We start from the raw sequence: 26098 nt of genomic DNA on the forward strand, positions 1-26098 counted from the left end.
ATTACTATTATTTGCCCTTTTCTTTCTTCTTCCCTTCGCTTTAGCTACTCTCCTTTCAAGAGCAAGTTTCAGAGTCTCTTCTGACATCCATTTTGGTTTTTTTTTTTTTTCCTTTCTTTTTTATTTGGGAGGAGGAGGTTGGCTAGTACGTGCCAGGCACCCACATAGTACATGTTCAATAAATATTTAGTGATGAAGGATTACGCCGCTATGAATAACATCTTGAATTTTAACTGATTTAATTTTATTTATTGTTTTTAAGTTTCAGTCAACCTCTACCTATATCAAGCTTGTGGTAGATAAGGTTGTCTGTCAACTTGGCTGGGCCTGGTTGAGTGGTTAGGCAGCTGGATGTAGTCATTCTCCATGGTAAGATTGGTAATTAACTCCATGGTGAAGTCCACTGGAGCAGCTGAATAGCTGTTTTAGGAATGTGGTCTTCTTCCAGTGTATAACAGACAACTTTAAGGAAGGTTTCTAGCTTTTTGGCACACTTGAACCCTGCATATAGCCAAGCCATTTTTAGCAGCCTGCTATGCCCTGCCAATCTTAGGACTTACTATGGACTTGAATTACTAGCCTGCCATGTTGTTTGGTAATACTGGGATTGTGCCTTTTTACCTGTTGACCTTGGGTTTGTCAGCCTCAGCAGCCAGCAGCTCCCTGAGTGAAGAAAAGCCTACAGCTTCAGTGGACCAGGAGCAAGAGGAAGAGCTGAAGTCCAAGGTTGAGTGATTTTCACCCAGCCCCTAGAGCACTTTGAACTCAGCCCCCTGGCACTTTGAACTCAGACTTCTAACCTCCAGAATTGTAAAAGAATAAACTTTTGTTTATTAATCCATCCAATTTGTGGTATATTCCTGTCAGAGTGGTACTAGGTACCAAAACAAAGCTCTAACCAAGGCAGTTGTTTCTTAATTATAACAAAATTACCTGTGGATGTAAGGCTGTAAAAGTAATACAAAGAAAAATATTTTCCCTATGATACACATAAAATTAACATATACTTGAGAACCTAAGAGGGAAAATAGGAGTGCATAAGATATACTTTATAATATTAGGTAAGATAGGTAATATTCATTAAAAGTGTTGAAGTGCTATATTTTATGACTACTTTTATTTAGGTAAACCAACTTTTCTGTCAGTTTGTCATCTTGTGGTGGCTTACATGTTGCTGTGAGGCTGCAGGATATGCCACAAGTGTTACAAAATGCCAGCAGGGTTACCCATGGTGGACAGGTTTCAGCAGAGCTTCTGGGCTAAGACAGCCTTGGAAGAAGGAAGAGGCCATCCACTTCTCAAAAAATTGGCCAGTAAAATCCTTATGAATAGCAGTGAAACGCTATCTGATAAAATACTGGAAAACTTTATGAATAGCCCTGAAACATTATCTGATATAGTGCCCGAAGATGAGCCCATCAATTTGGAAGGCACTCAAAATTTGACTGGGGAAGAGCTGATTCCATAGGGTAGAGATGGCCTTAACAATATGGGTAGAGTAAAGCTTTCAGGACCTCCATTGGCTGATATAGCATAACTCAAAATTAGTAGGAACAGATGCAAACATCCATTAATAATTGGAACATGAAATGTATGAAGTATGAATCTAGGAAAATTGGAAGTTGTCAAAAATAAAATGGAACATGTAAAGACCAGTATCCTAGGCATTAGTGAGCTAAAATGGACTGTTTTTGGCCATTTTGAATCAGACAACCAGATGAACGACTATGCCAGGAATGATAAATAGAAGAGGAATGATGTGGCATTCATCATCAAAAAGACTCTTTCAAGATCTGTCCTGAAGTACAATGCTATCAGGGATAGGATAATATCTAAATACCTACAAGGAAGACCAGTTAATACTACTATTAGGCAAATTTTATGCACCAATTACCAAAGCCAAAGATGAGGAAGTTGAAGATTTCTACCAACTTCTGCAGTCTGAAACTGACTGAACATGCAATCAAGATGTATTGATTATCACTGCTGACTGGAATGCAAAAGTTGGAAACAAGGAACAGTTACTGGTAGATGGAAAATATGACTTTGGTGATAGAAATAACACTGGAGATCAAATGATAGAATTTTGCAAGACCAATGACTTATTCATTGCAAATACTTTTTTTCAGCAACATAAGTGACAGTTATACATGTGGACTTCACCAGATGGAATATGTAGGGATCAGATTGACTAAATCTGTGGCAAGAGATGATGGGGAAGTTCAGTATCTTCAGCCAAAACAAGGCCAGGAGCTGACTATGGAACAGATCATCAACTGCTCATATGCAAGTTCAAGTTGAAGTTAAAGACAATTAAAATAAGTCCATGAGAGTGAAAATATGACCTTAATGATATGCCTCCTGAATTTAGAGACCATTTAAAGAATAGATTTGATGCATTGAACACCAATGACCAAAAAACAGAGAAATTGTGGGATGACATCAAGAACATCATCCATGAAGAAGCAAGAGGTCATTAAAAAGACAAGAAAAGAAGAAAATGGATGTCAGAAGAGACTCTGAAACTTCTTGAGCAGAGAGTAGCTAAAACAAATGGAGGAAATGACGAGATAAAAGAGCTGAACAGATTTCAAAAAGCAGCTCGAGTAGACAAAGCCAATTACTATAATGAAATGTGCAAACATCTGGAGTTAGAAAACCAAAAGTGAAGAACACATTTGGATTTCTCAAGCTGAAAGAACTGAAGAAAAAAATTAAGCCTCAAGTTGCAATATTGAAAGATGCTATGTGCAAAATATTCAATGATGCAGGAAACATCAAAAGAAGATGGAAGGAATACACAGTCACTACATCAAAAATAATTGGTCAATGTTCATCCATTTCAGGAGGTGGCATATGATCAAGAACCAATGGTACTGAAGGATGAAGTCAAAGCTGCACTGAAGGAATTGGCAAAGAACAAGGCTCCAAGAATTGATGCCATACCCATTGAGCCATTTCAATGCTCTGGATTGAAATAATGCTGCGCTGGAGGCAGTCGCTTGGCTATGCCGAGAGATTTGGAAGACAGCTACGTGGCCAACTGACTGGAAGAGATCCATATTTGCACCTATTCCAAAGAAAGGTGATCCCATAGAATGTGAAAATTATCAATCAATATCATTAATATCGCACACAAGTAAAACCTTACTGAAGATAATTCAAAAAACGTTGCAGCAGGATATTGACAGAGAGCTTCCAGAAATACAAGCTGGATTCAGAAGAGGACATGGAATAAGGAATATCATTGCTGATGTCAGATGGATCTTAGCTGAAAGCAAAGAATACCAGAAAGATGTTTACTTATGTTTTGACTATACAAAAACATTTGATTGTGTGGATCATAACAAATTATGGATAATTTTGAGAAGAATGAGATTTCCAGAACACTTGATTGTACTCATGAGGAACCTGTACATAGGTCGGGAGGCTGTTGTTCTGATAGAACAAGGTGATACTGCATGGTTCAAAGTGAAGAAGGGAATGCATCAAGGTTATATCCTTTTACCATACTTATTCAATCTGTAGACTGAGCAAATAATCCTAGTAGCTGGATTATATGAAGAAGAACATGGCATCAGGATTGAAGGAAGAGTCATTAACAACCTGTGATATGCAGGTGACACAACTTTGGTTGCTGAAAGTGAGGATGACTTGAAGAATTTACTGATGAAGATTAACAACTACAGTCTGCAGTATGGATTACACCTCAATTAAAAAAAATATCCTCACAACTGGTCCAATCAACAGCTTCACAATAAATAGAGAAAAGATTGAAGTTGTCAAGGACTTTATATAACTTGGTTCTACAATCAACACCAATGGAAGCAGCAGTCAAGATATCAGATGATGTATTGCATTGGGCAAATCTGCTGCCAAGGATCTCTTTCAAATGATGAAGAGCAAAGATGTCTCCTTGAAGACTAAGGTGAACCTAACCCAAACCATGGTATTTTCAATCACCTCTTATGTATGTGAAAGCTGGACAATGAAAAAGGAAGACCAAAGAAGATTTGATGCTTTTGAGTTGTGGTGTTGGAGAAGAATGCTAAGAGTAGTAACAAATATGTTCTGGAAGAAGTTCAGCCAGAATGCTCCTTGGAATGAAGTATGGCCAGACTTCTCACCCAGTTTGGTCATGTGGTGAGAAGGAACCTTTCCCTGGAGAAGGATATCATGCTTAGTAAATTGGAGGGTCAGCGAAGAAGGGGAAGGCCCTCAATGAGATGAATTGGTACAGTGGCTACAACAATGGGTTCAGGTATGTTGTTGTTGTTGTTGTTATGTGCCGTCGAGTCAGCCCTGACTCATAGCGACCCCTCCTTGGGTTTCCGAGGCAGTATCACTACGGAAGTAGGATTGCCCAACCTTCCTTCCGAGGAGTGGCTGATGGGTTTGAACCGCCAGCCATCTGGTGAGCAGTCAAGTGCCTTAGCCACTATGTATAGCAAGGATCATAAGGTTGGCACAGGACCAGGCAGTGCTTCATTCTGCTGTACATAGGGTCGCTATGAGTCAGAGATGACCCAACTGGACCTAACAACAACCCAACAACAATTTAGGGTACAAACTCACATATTATTATAATAGTATTTAAATTAAAATTCCAAAAACAGAGATTATAATATAATTATATGAATAATTAATTTATGGAGAATTTACTATATACAAAGGAACTCTGGTAGTGTAGTGATTAAGGCATTTGGATGGTAACCAATAGGTCAGTGGCTCGAACCTACCAGCTGCTCCATAAAAGAAAGATGACTCAGTCTGCTTCGGTAAAGATTTATAGCCTTGGAACCCAATGGAATTCACTATGAGTCTGAACCAACTTGATGGCAGTGCATTTGAGTTGAAATTTATACTATATACTCTACCACTTGTTGATCAGTATGTTGTACTGGAAGACATGGTGAAGAAAAAGAGCTTAACAGAAAATTTTAAAAGATAGCTTGAGAATCAAAATAAAATAGCTATAATTAAATGTGTAAAGAATTGGAGTTGGACAATCAAAAGGAAAGAATATTTCCCAAGCTGCTAACCAAATTAGAAAATATTACCCTGAAGTCGCAATATTGAAGGATTCTAGGGGCAAAACATTGAACACAAGAAACATCAAAAAAAAAAAAAAAAAAAGATGAAGGAATATACAGTCTCTGTAGCAAAAGGAATTGATCGATGTTCAACCATTTCAGGGGGTAGCATATGCTCAAGAACCTACGGTGTTGATGGAAGAAGTTCAAGCTGCATTGAAGAAACTAGTGAAAAACAAAGCTCCAACAATTGGCAGAATACCCATTGAAATGTTTCAACAAAGGGATGCAGCCCTGAAGGTGCTCTCTCATTTGTGCCAAGTAATTTGGAGGAGAGCTACCTGACAAACTAACTGAAAGAGATCTGTACTTATGCCCATTCCAAAGAAAGCTGATCCAAAAAAAAATGCAGAAATTATCAAATAGTATAAATAACAACACATGCACGTAGAATATTGCTGAAGATAATTCAAAAATGGTCGCAGTAGTAAATTGACAGGGAATTGATAGAAATTTAAGCTGACCTTGAAAGAGGGTGTGGAATGAGGGATATCATTGCTGATGTTAGATGTGTTTTGGCTGAAAAGAAAGAATGCCAGAAAGATGTGTTTTAGAGGCTAAACAAAGTCGTCTGACTGTGTGAATCATAATAAATTATGGATAACATTGTGGAAAATGCAAATTCCAGAACACTGAATTGTGCTCATGTGGAACCCTGTACATAGATCACAAGGTCAGTCTAACAGAGAAAGAGGATATTGCATTGTTTAGAATCAGGAAAGGTATGCATCAGGATTTTATCCTTTCGCCAAACTTACTGAATCTGTATGCTGAGAAAATAGTCTGAGAGGCTGGACCAGATGAAGAGAAATGAGGGATCAAGATTAGAGGAAGACTTATTAACAACCTGAAATATGCAGATGACACAATCTTGCTGTGGAAATTGAAGAAGACTTTAATCCCTTGCTGGTAATCAAAGACTATAGCTTTCAGTATAATTGTTGTTGTTGTTGTTTGCCATCGAGTCGGCCCTGACTCATAGCGACCCCTCCTTGGGTTTCCGAGGCAGTATCACTACGGAAGTAGGATTGCCCAACCTTCCTTCCAAGGAGTGGCTGGTGGGTTTGAACCGCCAGCCTTCTGGTGAACAGTATAATTACACCTCAACATAACAAAAACAAAAATCCTCACCATTGTACCAATAAGAAACATCAAGATAAATGGAGAAATGATTGCAGTTATCAAGGATTTCATTTTACTTGGATCCACTATCAGTTCTCTTGGAAACATCAGACAAGAAATCAAATGACATATTGCATTGGGAAAATCTGCTGCGAAGACCTCTCTAAAGTATAAAAGATCAAAAATAACACTCTGAAGACTAAGGTGCACCTGACTCAAGCCATGGTATATTCAGTTGACCAATACACATGTGAAACCTGGACAATGAATAAGGAAGACTGAAGATTTGCTGCATTTAAATGGTGGTGTTGGAAAAAAGAATAATAAATGTAGCATGGATGGCTAGAAGAAAGAACAAATCTGTCTTGGAGCCGGAATTTTCCTTGGAAGTGAAAATAGTCAGACTTCGTCTCTCATACTTTGGTCATGCTGTCAGAAAGGAGCAGTCCCTGGAAAAGGACATCATACTTGGTAAAGTAAAAGGTCAGCAAAAAAGGGGAAGACCTTGAATGAGATTAATTGACATGTTGGCTGCGATGATGGGCTCAAGCATGGCGACAATTTTGAGGCTGGTGCGAGATAGGGCAGTGTTTTGTTCTGTTGTCCACAGGGTTGCACTGAGTTGAAATGTTTTGACAGCACCTAACAGCAGCAGCAATGCTATATACTAGGCTTTTTAAAAGACAGATTTCGTCTTTGATACATTCAACAACATTCTGAAAGTAAAAAAATCCCCATTTACAGATAAAGAAATAAAATCAGGGAAGCAAAACAATTTTCCCAAGGCTTCATGGCTAACAAGTAGCAGAGCCAGAATTCAAATCCTATCAGAATCAAGAGAGTGATTAAAAACAGTTAAATGCCTTAGGCACTATGCCAGTAGAGCTCCTTAGCTTAGTTCTAGTCTTTTGAATCGGAAGGAAGGTTGGGCAATCTACTTCCGTAGTGATACCTCCTCGAAAACCCAAAGAGGGGTCGCTATGAGTTGGGTCCTACTCGACAGCATATGACAACAACAACAGTCTTTTGAAAAGGCATCCTTTGCAGTAGGCTTCAGAATAAAAATGGTGAATGAAAAGAGTGAGGAAGAGAATGAAGGAGTAAAACCAAATCCACTGCCATCGAGTCAATTTTGAAGTGATAGTAACCTTATAGGACAGGGCAGAACTGCCCCATAGAGTTTCCAAGGCTCTACATGTTTACAAAAGCAGACCGCCTCATCTTTCTCCCACAGAACAACTGGTGGGTTTGAACCACTAACCTTTTGGTTAATGGTTGAATACTTTAACTACTGTACCACCAGAGCTCTATGAAAGAGCAAGGCAGCTGCTTAGTTCCATTATTGATCCCTGTATATTTCAAGTGTCCCTTCTGTTTAAAGATTGCTTTTTTTTTTTTTTTGTCAATTATATCGGTAATATATCTAGCTTTAAAAATTTGAATTTTTGAATTTAAGACATTCAACAACTGTTTGTTTAAAATTAGGTGTTAAAAAGTTAAATTGGGAAGAAAAATTATGATGCACTATTTATTACAAAACAGATGATTGCAGGTATATTAATCAATAATGGAAGAAAAGATGAAGGAGCAAGGCAGCAGTGAAAGAGAACTCCATTATTCCCCAGCAGAGTGATTTTCAAATCACCGGTATCTGAATTATCTGGAGTAGTTTTACAAATGGTATATCGGGGCCTGATCTGCTCTACCTACTAAATCAAAATCTTTGAGCATGATGCCAGGAAATATCAGAGTGTTAATGTTTCTGTAATTGATTCTTATGGATTTATAGTTTGAGTGGCACTGAGTAAAAAGGACGTTGAATAACCTATATTAATGGGAAGAACAATTTATATAACAAAAGTCTAGATTTCAGTTTTACCTATCTTTCATAGTTTTATGAACCTGAGGGAGTGTTACTACTATGGTCTTCAGTTTCCAAATCTTCGAAGGGAAGATACACCATGGGTCTGAAAAGAAACAATCTAAAGCAAAACTGTTAGTGATAGTAACCATTCTTTAAAAGAGATGTAAAAAGCAGTGTCTAAGCATTTGATCCTGTATTAATTTTCTTATCTATAATCCATCTTAAGAATCCTGGCAGAACTGGTGTTGGTCTCCTGATTCATGTCTTTTTTAAACTGTTTTTCTTAGTTAAATACATTAAATTAGATCACTCTGATGCAATTATTCCAAGGTTACAAATAGTAAGAGTTCCAGTGTTTTTTTTTTCCATCCCCCAACCCATCTTCATTAAATTCCTTCATAGCAGATATAAAAACAGTTTCTTAATTGGTACTGATTTGCAAATATATTGAATTCAAACATGTCAAAATAAATTAGATTTGTCTCTCAGTACAAAGAAAGCAATAGAGCCAGACTGAATGTCAGTGAAACTTTATTGCATCTATTTACAAATACTTTTATAATCCTAAACTGCATGGCATTTAAAATAATTAGGAACTTTATTCCATGCATATAACATTTACTTTTATTGTTACCTCTTGAACCCGACAATAAAAGTAGATTTTAAATTGTGTAATAATTGCTTTTTCTGTTTATACTGTAAAAGACTAGATCTCCCATTTAGACTGCAAATTCTGTTGTTTTAGCATAGTCATTATTAAGACAACTCAGATATGTCACAATGCATTTAATTAAAAGAGATTTATTGTAATCTCTATTTTTAAAAAAATTAAAAATGTTAAACTAATATCTATGAATAGTTTATATCTTCAAAAGGAAAATATAAATTCTGTACCAGATTATTTCTTTAGGACACACTTCATCTTCAAAAATTATTGTTAAACAATTAATGAATTTGTGGTAATTTTGACAAATTTCCTTCTTAGTAAAATACAGTTGTTTTCCATGTAAGATTTTAGGGTAGGTAACTACATTGAAGGTATTAAAATAAATGGGCTAATAAAATTTAAATATTATTATTTAAACTATTATATTTATTATAATAGTTTTTTATATGTATTTAAACATTGTTTAGGCTTCTATTAAAGTATTAATTGATAATTTTGGAATTTTTATCAAACTGGAGAATTAAAAAGAAATATATTAAATAAGCCCCAAATATTGCTCTTGGTGCATAAAGAGTAACCAGCATGGTCATCAAGAATATGTGTCAGAACACATGGACATCAAATCCAGTTCAGACGTAGTCTTGTGAAAGAGCGTTTGGTGAAGGCTTTGCTTGAAGACCATTTTAAAAATATGAAACCATCAGTCTCTCCAGGGTTAAAGGTCCGTCTCTTTCAAAGACATAACAATTTCCTTTTGCATGCTCTCAGCAATCCTTATCCAGGGAATGGGAATCCAGTGATCTCTTAAATCTAAGGCCTCATCAGTGAAGCTATTTAGTTCTGTTATTGATCCCTGTTTCAAGTGCCCCTCTTATGGAAAAGTGCTTTTTTTGGCAATTTTATCAGCAATGTATTTAGCATAGAAAATTGAAATTTGAATTTAAGACATTCGGTAATTATTGATTTTAAATTAGGTATTGAGAAGTTAAATTAGCAAAAATAAAGTTAAATTGGCAAGAAAAAGTATGAGGCATTATTTATTACAAAATGGATGGATTGCAGGTATATTACTTAATAGTGGAAGAAAATATTTATTAAAAAGAAAGCTTCTAGGAATCCTTTATTTGGCTATCATTTTGTTGCTTCTGAAATTACACAATAGGTTTTTATTAACTCAAATGAAGGGAAAAATTAAATCACATTGTATCAGATTCAGAGTGACAGAACCGAAATTGCATTACAGGTACGTTATCTAAAAAATCATGAACTGGCAGTCCGTGGGCCAAACCTAACCAGCTAATCATTAAAAAAGGAAAATAACATCGGTCACCACAACTTAAAAGTTCATACCAAACAAACCCACTGCTGTCCAGTCGGGTTCGACTCACAGTGATTGCTCCTTGGGTTTCTGAGGCAGTATCACTATGGAAGTAGATTGCCCAGTCTTCCTTCCAAAGAGTGCCTGGTGGGTTTGAACCAATAGCCTGCTGGTTAGCAGTCAAATGTCTTAGACACTACACCACCATAGCTCCTTAAAAGTTTATAGATATTTAAATACTTAAATTCCCTATTTTAACTGAAGAATCAAACTAGACATGCACTACTGCATAGCAGTTACCCATTTGAAATTTAGTTACCTACATTTACACTTCTATTTGTCTATGCCCAGCCCACTTTATTCAGTTTTCTTAATTTTCTAGCTTCTTTGTGTGGTTGGTTTTATGGATCCTGATTTACACCAATTCCTTCATTTTATACTCAAGTTATGTATGACTCCAAACAGACTATGTAATTTGCCCCAATCTTGTAACTGATATTTTTCCAGGGCATTAAATAAAAATAAAATGGGTCCTGACTGGCAATAAATAGAAAATAATTTAAATGTTGTAATCCAGTGCTCATTATCATAGAGGTTCATTAATTCTAGCAAGGAGAAAATTGCATTTTTATAGTGTATTTTGATTCTGGTAGTAAAAAATGTGATGGAACAAGACAAAGGTTAATAAGGAGATATTTTGTCTTGAAGTAAATCTGTTGTAAACATTTACTAACAAATAGAATTTTAAATGCTTTTAGTGGTATGCTTAAATTTAGTGGGAGACTTTAAATTGCTTCCTAAATTATATCAGTTACTTTTCCTAGAATTAATTATTTCCATTCTGATTTTGCAATTAAGGTAGTAAAAATGTGCACTAAATAATTTTCTTAATATTTAAAATAGTTGATGGTATGCTTCTAATGTTAAGGCTAAAATTTCATTGGCTGCAGACATCACATTTCTATATTTTATAAAGACAAGAAATATATTGATTATAGAAAGTACAAAATTTAGTTCTTATTTCATATTGTAATAAGATAGACAAGTATACAATTTAAGGAATGTGCACTTCAAAAAAGTGAAATTCTGTTTTTGAAATTTAACACTGAAAAATATATTTTTCTTACATCAAAATTTTTAGTAAGTTGTATGTAACCTGACTTACAATATATCAACAATTTATTGCTGCTGTGTTCACTTCATGTATATCTGTGACCTATTGCTGCATAACAATATTATCACAAAATTAATGGCTTAAACAACACTCATTCATTATGCAGCACTTTCTGTGAGTCAAGGATCCAAACATGGCTTTACTATGTCCTCTGCTTCACAGTCTCTCACAAGGTTCTAATCAAGGTGCTGACAACATGGGGTTCTCATCTCAGAATCTACTGGGGAAGAGGCCAATTCAACCCTATGTGTTTGCAAGTTTCATTTCCTTATGGTATGTTGAATTGAGGGTCTTGGTTCCTTGCTGGCTGTTGGTCACAAGTTACCTTCAGTTCCTTGCAAGGTGGACCACTCCATATGGTAGTGGTTTTAATAAAACAAGTAAGAGAGATAGTGAGTAGAGTCTGCTGGCAAGAAGGCAGTTATAATCTTATGCAATGTAATCAGTGGAGTGATATAATGTTTGCCATATTCTATTGGTTAGAAGCAAGTCACAGATCCTACCTCTCACTCAGGAGGATGAAATTACACAAAAGGATGAATGCCAAGAAATAGGGATAATTGAGGGCCACCTTAGAGACTTTCTACCACACTATGTTTCCATATCTCTCTAAAATAACTCTTTCCAGGCCTAATGATTTCATAATCATCATAGTCAACCACTAAGCAACATGCCAAGTACAAATAGTCTTTATATTTCATTATAATTTAAAATATTACACAACATTGATCTATTCATAATCAGAACAGCCCATCAAAACTAAATCTGGGACACTTTTGTAATTTTTTTTTTACTTTTTCAGTAGACTACTATCACTTTAGATTCAAAATGGCAAAATCATTCTTATTTCACTGAAACAACACTGTGAAAACAAATAAAACTGTGATGTTTGTGATTTTTTACTTTGGAGAGGTCTACTTAGGCAAGTATATCTTTTTCTAACCAGGTGCTTTTTAAATTATTTGAGACCCATTTGATTGGAAATTATAAGAATCTTAGACAAAAAAAAAATAGGTACTGCTCTATTTAAAAGCTCATTCCAAGTGTTGTGGATGGCAAGACTTTGTCTCCCTTACTCTGGACATGTTATCAGAAGGGATCAGTTGCTCAAGAAGGACATCGTGCTTGGTAAGGTAACAGAGTCAGTGAAAAAGAGGTCGACCCTCAATGAGATGGATGAACACGGCGGGTGTCAAGAATGAGCTCAAACATACTATTGAGAGGATGGTTAAGAATGGGTAATATTTCATTCCATTATACATAGGGTTACTATGAATTGGAGACCAATTAACAGCACCTAACAACAGCAGTCCTTCTTTCATTTGTCCTGGTATTATTATCAGAAAAATCCTTCTTGTACAGTGCCAGAATTAAAATTCTAGGGAAAAAAAAAAAGCTTTTTTCTAAATGTTACTATACCCTGGGGAGAAACTCTCACAGGTTTCACATGTGATATATGCCCAAACATAAACAGTAGGGAAACTATGAAATGCACCATTGGCCAGAGATAGATAATATTATCACGTTCATACTGTGGCTTATTTAAGCTCTAGCCAAACCATTTATAATGATAATGGAAGTGGCATGGATATCCAAATTAATATTTGGATGCTGTTATCAAAAGAAAACAGAAAAGATGCTGGTGGGAAAATGAGTGAATGAGTGAATTAGTGAATATTAACCTGATATTTTTCATTAAAAAAAAATGCTCAATTATAAGTTGGTTCTTATTTTTCAGTGTGAAACTAGTTACTAACAATGCATCAAATATAGTAGTCATCATTAGGTGCTAGAGAATTTGTAACAATATTTGTAACAATAAAATATATTATTATAACAATAAAAAATTATTGTAACAATAAGAAACAAAAAGCAATATTTGTAACAATAAAATATAAATATAAACACACATATATTTATATTTTATATCTTTATATGTTTATATTATATTCTTTATATTTAAGTAAAGGAGTTCTGGTGGCACTGTGGTTAAGGCATTGGGCTGCTAACCAAAAGTCTCAGCAGTACAAAGTCTCTAGCTGCTATGTAGGAGAGAGATGAGGCAGCCTGCTTCCATAAAGGTTTACAGCCCTCGAAAGAGGTTTCTCATAAGGAAATCAATACCACTTATAACAGCTACCAAAAAGATGAGATACTTGGGAATAAATCTTACCAGGAACACAAAAGATCTATACAAAGAAAACTACAAAATGCTACTTCAAGAAACTATAAGAAATCTACATAAATGGAAGAACATCCTCATGGATAGGAAGATTGAACATTGTGAAAAGGTCAATACTACCCAAAGCAATCTATACATTCAATATTCAATGCAATCCCAATCCAGATTCCATCCACATTCTTTAAAGACACAGAGAAACCAATCACTAATTTTATATGGAAAGGAAAGAGACCTCGGATAAGTAAAGCACTACTGAAGAAGAAAAACAAAGTAAGAGATCTTACACTCCCAGATCTCACTAGTCACAGTAGTGTAAACAGCCTGTTACTGGCATAGTGACAGACACATAGATCAGTGGAACAGAAGTAGGAACCCAGAAATAGATCCAACCACCTATGGTCAGCTGATCTTTGACAAAGGGCTGAAGTCCTTAAATGGGGAAGAGATAATTTCTTTCACAAACGGTGCTGGCAAAATTGGATATCTCTTTGCAGAAAACTGAAACAATATCCGTATCTCAAATCATACACAAAACCTAAACCCAAATGGGTCAAAGACTTAAATGTGAAACCTAAACCTAAAAAGTTCATCAAATAAAAAATAGGGCCAAACCCAGAGACCCTGATTTATGGCATAAATAGACTATCAAGCATAATCCAAGATGCACAAACAGTGGAAAATAAACTAGATGATTGGAACCTTATGAAAAATTAAATTCTTATGTGTATCAGAAGACTTCTCCAAAAGAGTAAAAAGAGAACCTACAGAATGAGAAAAAATATTTGGCAATGACAAATCAGACCTATCTCTAAAATTTATAGAAAACTCCAACACCTCAACATCAAAAAGACAAACAATCCAATTAAAAAATGGGCAGAAGACATGAAAAGACACTTCACCAAAGAAGATACTCAGGCAGGCAACAAATGAAGAAATGTTTGTGATCATTCTTGCAAATCAAAAAAAAAAAACATGAGATACCATCTCACCCCAGCATTAATATCAAAGTTCAACAGGACAGAAAATAACAAATGCTGGAGAGGATATGGAGAGATTGGGGCTGTCATATGCGGCTGGTGGGACTATAAAATGGTACAACCATTGTGGAAAGCAGTATGGCAATTCCTTCAAAAGTTGGAAATAGAAATACCATTTGATGCAGCAAGCCCGTTAGTAGGTTTATATCCTCAAGAATTGAGAGGTAGGACACAAATAGATACATGCACATCCATGTTTATTGTAGCACTATTCACAATAGCAAAGAGATGGAAACAACCTAAATGTCCATCAACTGAGGAATGGATAAACAAATTGTGGTATATATATATATATATATATGACAAAATACTATGCAACCCTAAAGAATAATGTAGAACCTACAAAATACCACATAACATAAGTGAACTTGGAGGACATTATGCTGAGTGAAATAAGTCAGTCACAAAAGGACAAATATTGTATTAGTTCACTATTGTAAAAAAGTTGAGGAAAGGTTTATACATGGAAGAAAACTTTCTTGTTGGTTACCAGAGATGGGAATGGAGGGGAGGGAAAATTCCTAGATAGGCTGGGGGGATATATGTGTATATATATATATATATATATATATATATATATATACACACAAAAGATTATTAGTGATTATTAGTGGTTACCTGGGGTGGGAGTTTGGGGAAAAGGGGAAGCTTTTGTTTGCAGGACATTGAGTTTATGCTAATGGTGGTGGAATATTTTGGAAAAGGATAGCAATAATGGTGGCACAACATGAAAAATGTCATTAGTGTCCCTGAGCTGTAAATGTGGAAGTTGTTATGTTGACAAATGTCTTGTTGTGTATGTTTTCACCATGATAAAAGTCAAAACAATAAAAAAAGATTTACAGCCTTGAAAATCCTATTGGACTCTCTCTGAGTTAGAATTGACTTGATGATAGTAAGTTCGGTTTTTATATTTAAGCAATTTAGTCAGTCAAGCATATGGATGACAGTAGCAAAAATATAGCAATTTGAATAAAATGTTTGTAAATGGGACATATATAATTAAGTTTTCAAAGCCTATTGGTAGTTCAGAATTTGTACAAAATTATTCATTAAAGGTACAAAATAACTATATATTATAATCCAGATTAGAAGAACTGAGAGGATAGTGATAAAAACAAAGGGTAATACCAAAAAAGTATTGAAGGAAAATGCCATGTGAAAGAAATGGCAATAGGATTTGTCTTACCATCCGGAGAACAGAAGCTAAAGCTTACAGAAACCAGGTGGAGTCAACAGAGAGACTTGGAAAAAATATCCAGAGATATTATGAAAACTTTCTATCTAATAATTTTCTAATTCTATTAGACCTGGCTGACATAAACTAACATAAATTATAAAAAGGAGATTGTTTTACTTTACTTTGTGAAGATAAAGTTAGGTTAGTTATAGAGACCAACATTTTAAAATAGAATTGAAATTTTGGTAATAAAACAATGTGCCTTTGAAAACATATTTTTAAATTGGATATATACCTGTCTTAGTATCCTAGGGCTGCTGTAACAAAACACCAAACAGTGGGTAGCATTAAAGAACAGAAATTTATTTCTCACAGTTCTGAGGTTGTTGTTGTTGTTATGTGCTGTTGAGTCGGACCCAACTCATAGCTACCCCTCCTTGGGTTGCAAGGCAGTATCACTAAGTAGATTGCCCAGCCTTCCTTCTGAGGAGTGACTGGTGGGTTTGAACCTCCAGCCTTCTGGTTAGCAGTCAAATGCCTTAGGCACTACACCACCAGAGCTCTTTGTTCTGAGGTTAGAAGTCTGGATTCAGGGTATTGGCAGGGCTGTGATCTCTTTCTGTTGGCTCTAATGGGAGACCCTGCCTTGTCTCCTTCAGTTTTTAGAAGTCCTGAGTGTTGGTTTTTTTTTTTTTTTTTTTTTTTTTTTTGCCTTCCATAGCCTGTAGATGGAGCCGCACATGATGTCTTCTCTCTGTGTCTCTGCTTCACTATTTTTCTCTTTTTTAAGATATCACTCAAAAGGGGTTAGTATTAGGACCTACCCCACACTGGTATGATTTATTTGTTAACTTATCTGATAACACCTGCAAAGAAAACTCTAGTTCCCCAAGCATGGCCATATTCACTGGTTACAGGGACAGGAAATTTAACATACCCTTTTTAGGGGAATAATTTAATCCATAACAATGTTATAGTACTAAGGATATAGCGTTATTGTGGTTAAGTAAATGAGGTAATAATAACAATAAAAGTGGTTAAATGTTGTGAGAAGTCATCCATTCAAATATTTTTTGTACAGTTAGAGATATACAGTTGGGCGAAAATAAGGACTAGAAAGAGACATCTGGAACCATTTGCTTTAATATATTAACAACACAAGAGCAACATTTTATTTTAACAAGTTTAGGAAACCAATGGTATGTATCTATTGCTTTCAATCCAGATGGTCTTTTAGAAACAAGTGAATAGAATTGTGTATAACATTTGGCAGATAATAGAATAGCAGTATACTTCATCTTAAATTAAGAATAATGTAGATGGTATGACTGTTAACCGAGAACATTTGCATGGTTTTGAACTTACCTTATTGGGACTGTGTTGTTGTTGTTGTTGTTGTTATTTGCTGTCAAGTCAGCCCCGACTCATAGCGACCCCTCCTTGGGTTTCCGAGGCAGTATCACTATGGAAGTAGGATTGCCCAATCTTCCTTCCGAGGAGTGGCTGGTGGGTTTGAACCGCCAGCCTTCTGGTTAACAGTCAAGTGCCTTAGGCACTACGCTACCAGAGCTCCTTTATTGGGACTAGCACCTTAAATTGGTGTGTCAATGTGTGTATATTATATACACATATGCATATAACACTTTAAAATTGTGTTGTATTATCAAAACCCTATCATGGAAAAATGGACCATAAGAAATAAATCATCTTCTCTAAATCTGCAGACCTCCTCCAGTAAGTGAACTTGCAACCAAAGGGACCACAGTTGGTGTAATTTCTGCTGCTGCCATCAATCAGAGTATTGTGTACTCCATTGTTTCAGGAAATGAAGAGGGTGAGTAGATTCTTTAGTCTGTGTCTATACTATAAGGCAATAAATTTTGGTTTGTAATTAATTTTAGATTGGATTAGTATTTACCATTCTCTTTCCAATAAAAAAATATGTCCATCTTAAATGTAATGGTAACTATATATTCTTAAGCAAAGTAAAAGTGAGTTGTTAATAACAGGCATTTTTCCCCCTCCCACAAGGAAATAGTACATTTTTCACTTTTGGAAATATTCCCCTTATTGAGGAATATTGTGATGACAACATTTCAGACATCCTACTTTCAGCTTTTGATCATAATTATTTTCCACACTGTTCTGTACCATCCATTACACTTCCAGTCAAACCTTTGCCAAGTCCTAAAGAAATTTTTGGATCATAAATGACAATACGAAAAGATCCACATTCATGGTAAAGTAAAAATAAACTCGTTGCCCAGTTGATTCTGATTCATAGTGACCCTATGTTGTTGTTGTTGTTATTATGTGCCGTAGAGTCGGCCCCGACTCATAGCGACCCCTCCTTGGGTTTCCGAGGCAGTATCACCACGGAAGTAGGATTGCCCAACCTTCCTTCCAAGGAGTGGCTGGTGGGTTTGAACCACCAGCCTTCTGGTTAGCAGTCAAGTGCTTTAGCCACTATGCTACCAGAGCTCCCATATAGGACAGAGTAAAACTGCCCATAGTGTTTCCAAGGCTGCAAATCTTTACAGAAACAGACTGCCACATTTTTCTTCTGCAGAGTGGCTGGTGGGTTTAAACCATCAACTTTTCAGTTAGCAGCTAAGTGCTTACTGACTGTACCACCTAGACTCCTTAAAGTCATGTGTATTGCATATTTAATACAGTTTCTCAAATAGTAAAATTAGGTATTCAATTAACTTAATGATTATAAATAAACATAGTATATATATAATTTGATTTTTGTCTAGAAATAATGTCTTACTAAGAATATATAAGTTTGCTAGCCTCTGATATTAAATTCCTAGCTCAGTCTTACTCATTAAATCTTTGTTTCACCTATCACCCACACGTTAGATGCTGTCTAAGTGCCCTTTGGATTGGTTGCATGGCCTAACATAAGTCTCAAGGAATAGTTAATAAATAATTAATAAATAAATAGTTAATAAAAATTCAATAAGTGAATGAATATTAAATATTTACTAAATAAATGTCAATGCTCTTAAGCAGGTTGCAAGGAAATTATAAAGATCTTTTGCATCTGTTTCATTGACTAAAATTTGCTATACATTGCTCCCCTGCAGCAAGTACTCACATTTTATTTTCTTATAGCCCTGCATTTCTCCTTCTGCTGGTAGGCCTTCTCCCTCAGTATATCACTAAATTTCTTTTTTCTTGTAAACTTCTTTTTAACTCTCAATGGTATAATTTCTCTGTGTATCCAGGTTTCTTCTCTCTGTGATTCTATTTCTTCTCTGCCTTGAAGAAAGCAAAAGTAGTTATGCTTCTCTTTCTCACCACCATGACTATTTTATATTTGATTCACTGATTTACTTACTCTTTTAACAAACATTTTTCTATCATCTACTACTTACCTATTCTAAGCTCTTACATAGCAGAGAACAAAACAGACAAATCTTTGCCCACATACACAGCCAGGGCATGAGAATATAAAAATTGTAACAGGCAAACATTCCTTCTAGAAAGCCTTTGTTTATGTTTGTTGTTCTGGTACAATTATAAATAGTTCTCATATTTACTATCCTATGTGTTTCAATGTATATAATAAATTATATGTTCACCTTAAGTGTAAGCTAAAAAAAAAAAAACCTGAATCTAAGAATCCAAGAAAGAGTATGTTTCAGGAAGGGAAATCTCTCTCTCTTGCTGCTGTCAAGTCGATTCTGACTCGTAGTGACCCTTCCTTGGGTATCTGAGGCTGTATTTCTACAGAAGTGGATTGCCCAGTCTTCCTTCTGAGGAGTGGCTAGTGGCCTTCAGTTAGCAGGCAAATGCCTTAGGCACTATGCCACCAGAGGGGAAACAGCAAGTATGAAATACTCTGTATAATGTAAAATATCTGTAGAAATTGACCATTAGATTTTTTCATATAGAAGTCATGAAACAAAATCAATTTTGTTTGAATAATGGGACAAAAACTTGATTAGAATAAATATAAAGGGAAGAGTGGGAAATTGCACTTCAAACAAAATAGTATACAAAATATTTTCAAATTGTAAAAATGATAATTTTAGTATCTCCAAGGCAATTGAAAGTCAAATTCACAGAAAGGAGAATGTTATGTGAAAGTAAACCTAAACTTTGGGCTCCCTTCATGGTCATGGAGTAGAACTGAGACTCCTACATTAAGTTAAGAACATGAAAAGGGCTACAGTAGATCCAGTTACTAGTATTTCTAGTTTCCAAATGAAGTGTGGTACAGTGAACTATTTAATATGGCTCTTTGAGCCATGGTCTTTGTGACTCCCACCAGAAGACTGGGTGGTGCTATGCCAATGTGAGATGCTTGTGGCCCACCAAGGGGATTAGATAGCTTGCTAATAATATAAATAATGATATAAATCCCCCTAATGTGGGGATTGTTAAGTTTTGCCACCCTGCTAGGCTTAAAATGATCATCCCAGAGATGAAAAGGGAAGATCTGACTACAATCAAGATAGAAGAGCCAGGATTGGAGCACATCTTTTGTACCCAAGATCCCTGTGCTGAACCTCCTTGACCCAGAAGACAGGGAAAGGTACTGCTGAGACAGGAGAGAGACGCTGGAGACAGAGAAACATGGCAAGACGCGGCAGCAGAGAAATGGTGGCAACAGATCCAGCAGAACCAAGACAAAGCCACAAGACATAGTGGTGGGCTTAGCAGACCATGGAGAGAAAAACCTCCATGCCTTCAGGCAGGAGGCTTCCTGGCAGAGTAGGGTGCTTCAGGCACCTATTTGCTGAGGTAAAAGATCTTTGTAACACTTGACCTTGCAGGGTAGAGGTCAGGGTGAGGAGCTAAGGGCCAGAGAGAAACCTGCCTTTGGCCATGAATGAGGGGAGGCTGTTCTGATCAAAAAACAATCTGATCAAAGAACTGTATCCTGAACGTTCCTGATCCTGAATTGTGTGTAACCTGTGTACAATTTACTTTTCTAATAAACCCATGATCATTAGTATTGTCTGTGAGTTCTGTGTGGCCATTGCAGCAAATTATTGAATCTAGCAGAGAAGTAGAGAGTATGATAGGAGGGACAGTTGGTGTCAGAACTGGTTAAAAAAAAAAAAAAAATGTGAAGAGCAGTGGCATGGCATGTCTGACCTCCACTTAATAAGAATCTGGTCAAGAAGAAAGAAGAAAACCAAAATTAATGGAAACAATCAGTCCTAGCGACTTGGTACACCATCCGATCTGCAACCTATACAACTATGAGACCAGAAGAACTAGATGGTGCCCAGCTACCACTGCCATCCACTTGGAAGGGATGTAGGAGATCCTGCATAAAGAGGGAGAACAATGTGGTACAAAACTCAAAATCATTTGGAGGCAAAAAAAAAAAAAAAAAGAAGGGGGGGACCAGGTTTGCTGGTCCAATGGAGCCTGGTGTAACCACTGAGACTATGGCTCCTAGCTGCCCTTCAGGTCTGGAACTGAACCCACAACTGTGGTTTCCAGCCAAACAAAGTACAGGCATGTGAGTTAAACATTTACCTCAAGTAGACACACGCCCTGGAGAGAACAATCATGGGAGAAGGAAGGGCTGCTTATGCACAGGGAGATAGCTCAGGGTGCAGAAGAGTATGAAGGGATGGACACTGGGAGGAGGTAACTATAGGGAGGAAGTGGGAGGGGAGCTGCTGCATTGTAAATTTTGGTCAATGACATGAGACAAAGTATATGTGAACTGCTGTATGAAAAGTGAATTTACTCTGTAAATCTTCACCCAAATCCTAATAAAAAAAATAAAATAAAATAAGAATCTGCCTTGGGCTGCTGATCTTGATACTTCTTCCCCCTGTGAAGTCAGAGGATAGCAGACACTGTCCTCATGCCCTTTCCACATGAAGCAAATATAAAACTTTCCCTGCTTACACACTTAAGTTTCCCATAGATTATCTCTAAACAAATACAAACTCATAATAAAAAAATCACTTAAAGTACAAGAAAAAAGAAACTATAAGCAGAAATAACAACAACAACAAGAAATTGTTTAGACCACAAAGGACTTCAGATTCTAGAATACAGGTAGTCCCTGGGTTACAAAAAGATCCATTCCTGTTTCTTATAGAAGTTTTAGGTGAGTCAGAACAGGTGCATAAAGTTCTTATTTAGCCTTACTGTAAGGTATTTAACTGCTAACCAGAAAGTTGGCAGTTAAAACTCAGCAGGCACTCCACGAAAGGAAGACTTGTCAATCTACTTCCATAAAGACTTAGGCCTTGGAAACCCAAGGGGGTCGCTGTGAGTTAAAACTGACTCTTTGGCAGTGAAGTTTTTGTTTTGTTTTGTTTAGTGCAAGAAAAACTCTAAATCTTTTCAGTGATTTAAAAGCTGCACATTCACCAAGTGAAGTGATTGTGAGGAAGAATTTTTTTTTTTTTTGAGTAGGGATTAGTTCAATAATTGAAAATAAGGACAAATTTAAACATAAAATTAAAGAGCAACTAAGAGTTGTCTGTCCACAACATATTATGGTGTGTTGCATGTTTCTATAAAGCTGGAAGATTTCCCACTGATATTTTAAATATAAATAGAGTTACTCATGGTGAATAGTTTTCAGCAGAGTTTCCAGAACAAGGATCAGGTCATCTACCATTATATATATATATATATGTTGTTGTTGTTGTTATGTGCACTCAAGTCAGACCCAACTCATAGCAACCCCTCCTTGGGTTTCTGAGGCAGTATCACTATGGAAGTAGATTGCCCAACCCTTCCTTCCAAGGAGTGGCTGGTGGGTTTGAACTGCCAGCCTTCTGATTAGCTGTCAAGTGCCTTAACCACTATGCTACCAGAGCTCCTATACACACACACACACACACACACACACACACACACATATATATGTAAAACCTTATTAATAGCAATGGAACAAGGTCTCATATAGTGCCAGAAGATGAGCCCTTGCATTATAAGACACACAAAATATGGCTGAGAAAGAGCTGCCTCCTCAAAGTAAAATCAACCTTAATGACATGATTAGAGTAAAGCTTTTGGGACCTTCATTTGCTGATGTGCCACAACTGAAAATAAGAAGGAGTAGCTGCAAACATTCATTAATAATTGGAACATGGAAGTACAAAGTACGAATTTAGGAAAATCGGAAGTTGTAAAAAATGAAATGAAATCCTTAGAGATTTATACCCTAAGCATAAGTGAGCTGAAATGGACTGATATTGTCCATTTTGAATTGGACAAACATATGATCTACTGTGCCAAGAATGAAAAAATTGAAGAGGAATGATGTCATATGCATCATCAAAAAGAGCAGCTGAAGATCTCTTCTGTCAGTGATAAGATAATATGCATACACCTACAAGGAACACCAATTAGTACAACTATTACCAAAATTATGCAGCAACCTCTAATACTAAAAATGAATAAATTGAATATCTTTACCAATACCTACAGCCTGAAATTGATCAAACATGCAATAAAAATGCATTGGTGATAGCAATGTGAAATTTGGAAACAAAGAAGAAAGATTCATCGTTCAAAAATATGGCCATCTTTATAAAAACAATGACATAGAAGACTCCAGAGATCACATAATAGTATTTTGTGAGACCAATGACACTTTCATTACAAATACCATTTTTCATAAACATTAACAGTGACAATACACATGGACCTCACTGAATGGAATACACAGAAATTAAATCAACTACCTGTGTGAAGGGAGCTCTGGTAGCATAGTGGCTACAGCACTTGACTGCTAACCAGAAGGCTGGCGATTCAAACCCACCAGCCACTCCTTGGAAGGAAGAGGGGGCAATCTACTTCCGTAGTGATACTGCCTCGGAAACCCAAGGAGGGGTCGCTATGAGTTGGGCCCGACTTGATGGCACACAACAACAACAACACCTGTGTGAAAAAAAGGTGATGAATAAGCTCAATATCATCATCAGAACAAGGCCTGGGGCCAGCTGTGGAACAGACCATCAATTACTCATTTAAAGAAAAAAAAAAGCAAACAAACAAACTCATTGCCATCTAGTGGGATCCCACTCATAGCGATCCCTTCTTGAATTTCCAAGATGGTATCACTACGGAAATAGATTGCCCAACCTTCCTTCTGAAGAGTGACCTTCTGGTTAGCAGTCAAATGCCTTAGGCACTATGCCATCAAAACTCCTAACCAATTGCTCATGTGCAACTTCAAATTGAAGTGGAGGAAAATAAAAACAAGTCCATTGCATCTAACCTTCAAACTTCAGTATATCTCACCTGAGTTTACAGACCATCTCAAGAATAGATTTGACACATTAAACATAATAACTGAAGACCAGATGAGTGACATGACACCAAGGACACTATACATGAAATAAGCAAAATATCATAAAAAAGAAAGGGGGAAAAAGAAAAGACCAAATTGGATGCCAGAAGTTATTCTGAAACTTGCTCTTGAACAGAGAGTAGCTAAAGAAAAGGAAGAAATGCTGAAGTAAAAGTGCGGAACAGAAGATTTCAAAGGACAATTTGAGAAAACAAAGTAAAAGTACTATAATTAAATGTGAAAGACCTAGTGTTAAAAAAGCAAAAGAGTAGAATATGCTTGGCATTGCTCAAATGGAAAGAACTGAAGAAAAAAATTCAAGCTTTGTGTAGCAATATGGAAGGATTTTATAGGAACACAGCATACCTTGTTGTTGTGTTTTACTTTTTGTACTTTGTAGATGATGCATTTTTTACAAATGGAAAGTTTTTGGCAGCCCCACACTAAGTAGGTCTTTTGACACCATTTTTCCAAGAGCATGTGTTCACTTAGTATCTCTGGGTCACATTTCAGTAATTTTCATAAAATTTCAAACTTTTTCATAACACCACCACACACTTATTAGATTTAATTGTATAAACACAAATTTTATGTACCTTAGAAAACCAAGAAATTCATGCAATTAGCTTTAATATGCTGTTCACTTTTTTGTGGTGGCCTGAAACTGAACCAGCAGTATGTTCCAAGGTATGCTTGTACCTTTGTACTATTTTGCAATTCATTGTACCAAAATGAATTGGTCAGTATTCATCCATTTAGGAGATAGTATATGATCAAGGACCTATGGTATTGAAGGAAGAAACACAAGCAGCACTGAAGGCATTGGTGAGAAGCAAATCTCTAGGAATCAGTAGAACACCCATTGAGATAATTCAACAAATGGTTGCAATGCTGGAAGCATTCGCTCATCTGTGCCAAGAGATTTGGAAGACTGCTACCTGGTCAACAAACTGAGAGATACTAATTTCTGCCAATTACAAAGAAAGATGATCCAGTAAAATCTGGAAAACATCAAACAATATCATTAATACCCACCACTTGTCTGTCAGTTTGTCAAACTGTGGTGGCTTTCATGTTGTTGTAATGCTGGAAGCAATGCCAATGGTATTCAAATATCAGCACAGTAACTCATGGTGGTCAAGTTTCAGCAGACATTCTAGACTAAAAGTCTGACTGGGAAGAAGGAAATTACCAGGTCTATTTCTGGAAAAAAAAAAAAAGAGCATTAGGAACCTTATTAATAGCACAGAAATATTGTTTGATATAATGATAAAAGATGAGCCCATCAGGCTGGAAGGCACTTCTTCCTAAAAGAGTAAATGATGTAGATGGAGTAAAATTTTAGGGACCTTCCTTTGGTATTGTGGCAGAACTCAAAGTGAGAAGACACACCTGCAGATGTTCATTAATAATTGGAATGTGGAATGTACAGAGTATGAATCTAGAAAAATTGGAAACGGTCAAAAATAAAATGGAATGCACAACAGTCATTATCCTAGGCATTAGGAACCATAAATGGATGTATATTGGCCATTCTGAATTGCACAATCATACAGTCTTCAATGCTGGGAATGACAAATTGAAGAAGAATGACATCACATTCATCATCAAAAAGAACATGTGAAGATCTATCATGAAGTACAATGCTATCAGTGATAAGACAATTAATATACATATGCCTACAAGGAAGACCAGTTAATATTATTATTATTCAAATTTACACATAAACCACTAAAGCCAAAGATGAAGAAATTCAAGATTTTTACCAACTTATGCAGTTTGAAATTTACTGGACATACAATCAAGATGTATTGATAGTTACTGGTAATTGGAATGCAAAAGTTGAAAACAACCATACGTTGTTGGAAAATAAAGTCTTAGTGATAGAAAGGACACTGGAAATCACAGTGATAGAATTTTTCACTACCAACCACTTATTCATTGCAAATACCTTTTTTCAACAACCTAAATGCTGGCTATACATATGGGCCATACCAGATGGAATACACAGGGATTAAATAGATGACATCTGCAGAAAGAGGTGATGGAGAAGCTCAATATCATCAATCAGAACAAAGCCAGGGGATTGACTATGGCACAGACCATCAATTGCACATATGCAACTTCAAGCTGAAGTTGAAGAAAATTAAATAAAGCCCACAAGAGTCAAAATA

At 36.2% G+C, this 26098-nt stretch overlaps 1 protein-coding gene across 1 annotated transcript in view; it reads left to right on the forward strand.

Moving 5' to 3' along the window:
• The window catches only part of PCDH15 (protocadherin related 15), a 1158626-nt gene that overhangs the window by 904219 nt on the left and 228309 nt on the right, over positions 1–26098 (forward strand). Inside the window, exon 25 of the mRNA XM_007944018.2 lies at positions 17362–17471. Coding sequence (XP_007942209.1) covers positions 17362–17471 — 110 coding nt within the window. The remainder of the gene's footprint in view (positions 1–17361; positions 17472–26098) is intronic.

This window comes from Orycteropus afer, unplaced genomic scaffold (genome assembly GCF_000298275.1).
Source record: "Orycteropus afer afer isolate SDZICR_OR568_19922 unplaced genomic scaffold, OryAfe1.0 scaffold00118, whole genome shotgun sequence".
In the NCBI taxonomy this organism is placed as follows: Eukaryota; Metazoa; Chordata; class Mammalia; order Tubulidentata; family Orycteropodidae; genus Orycteropus; species Orycteropus afer.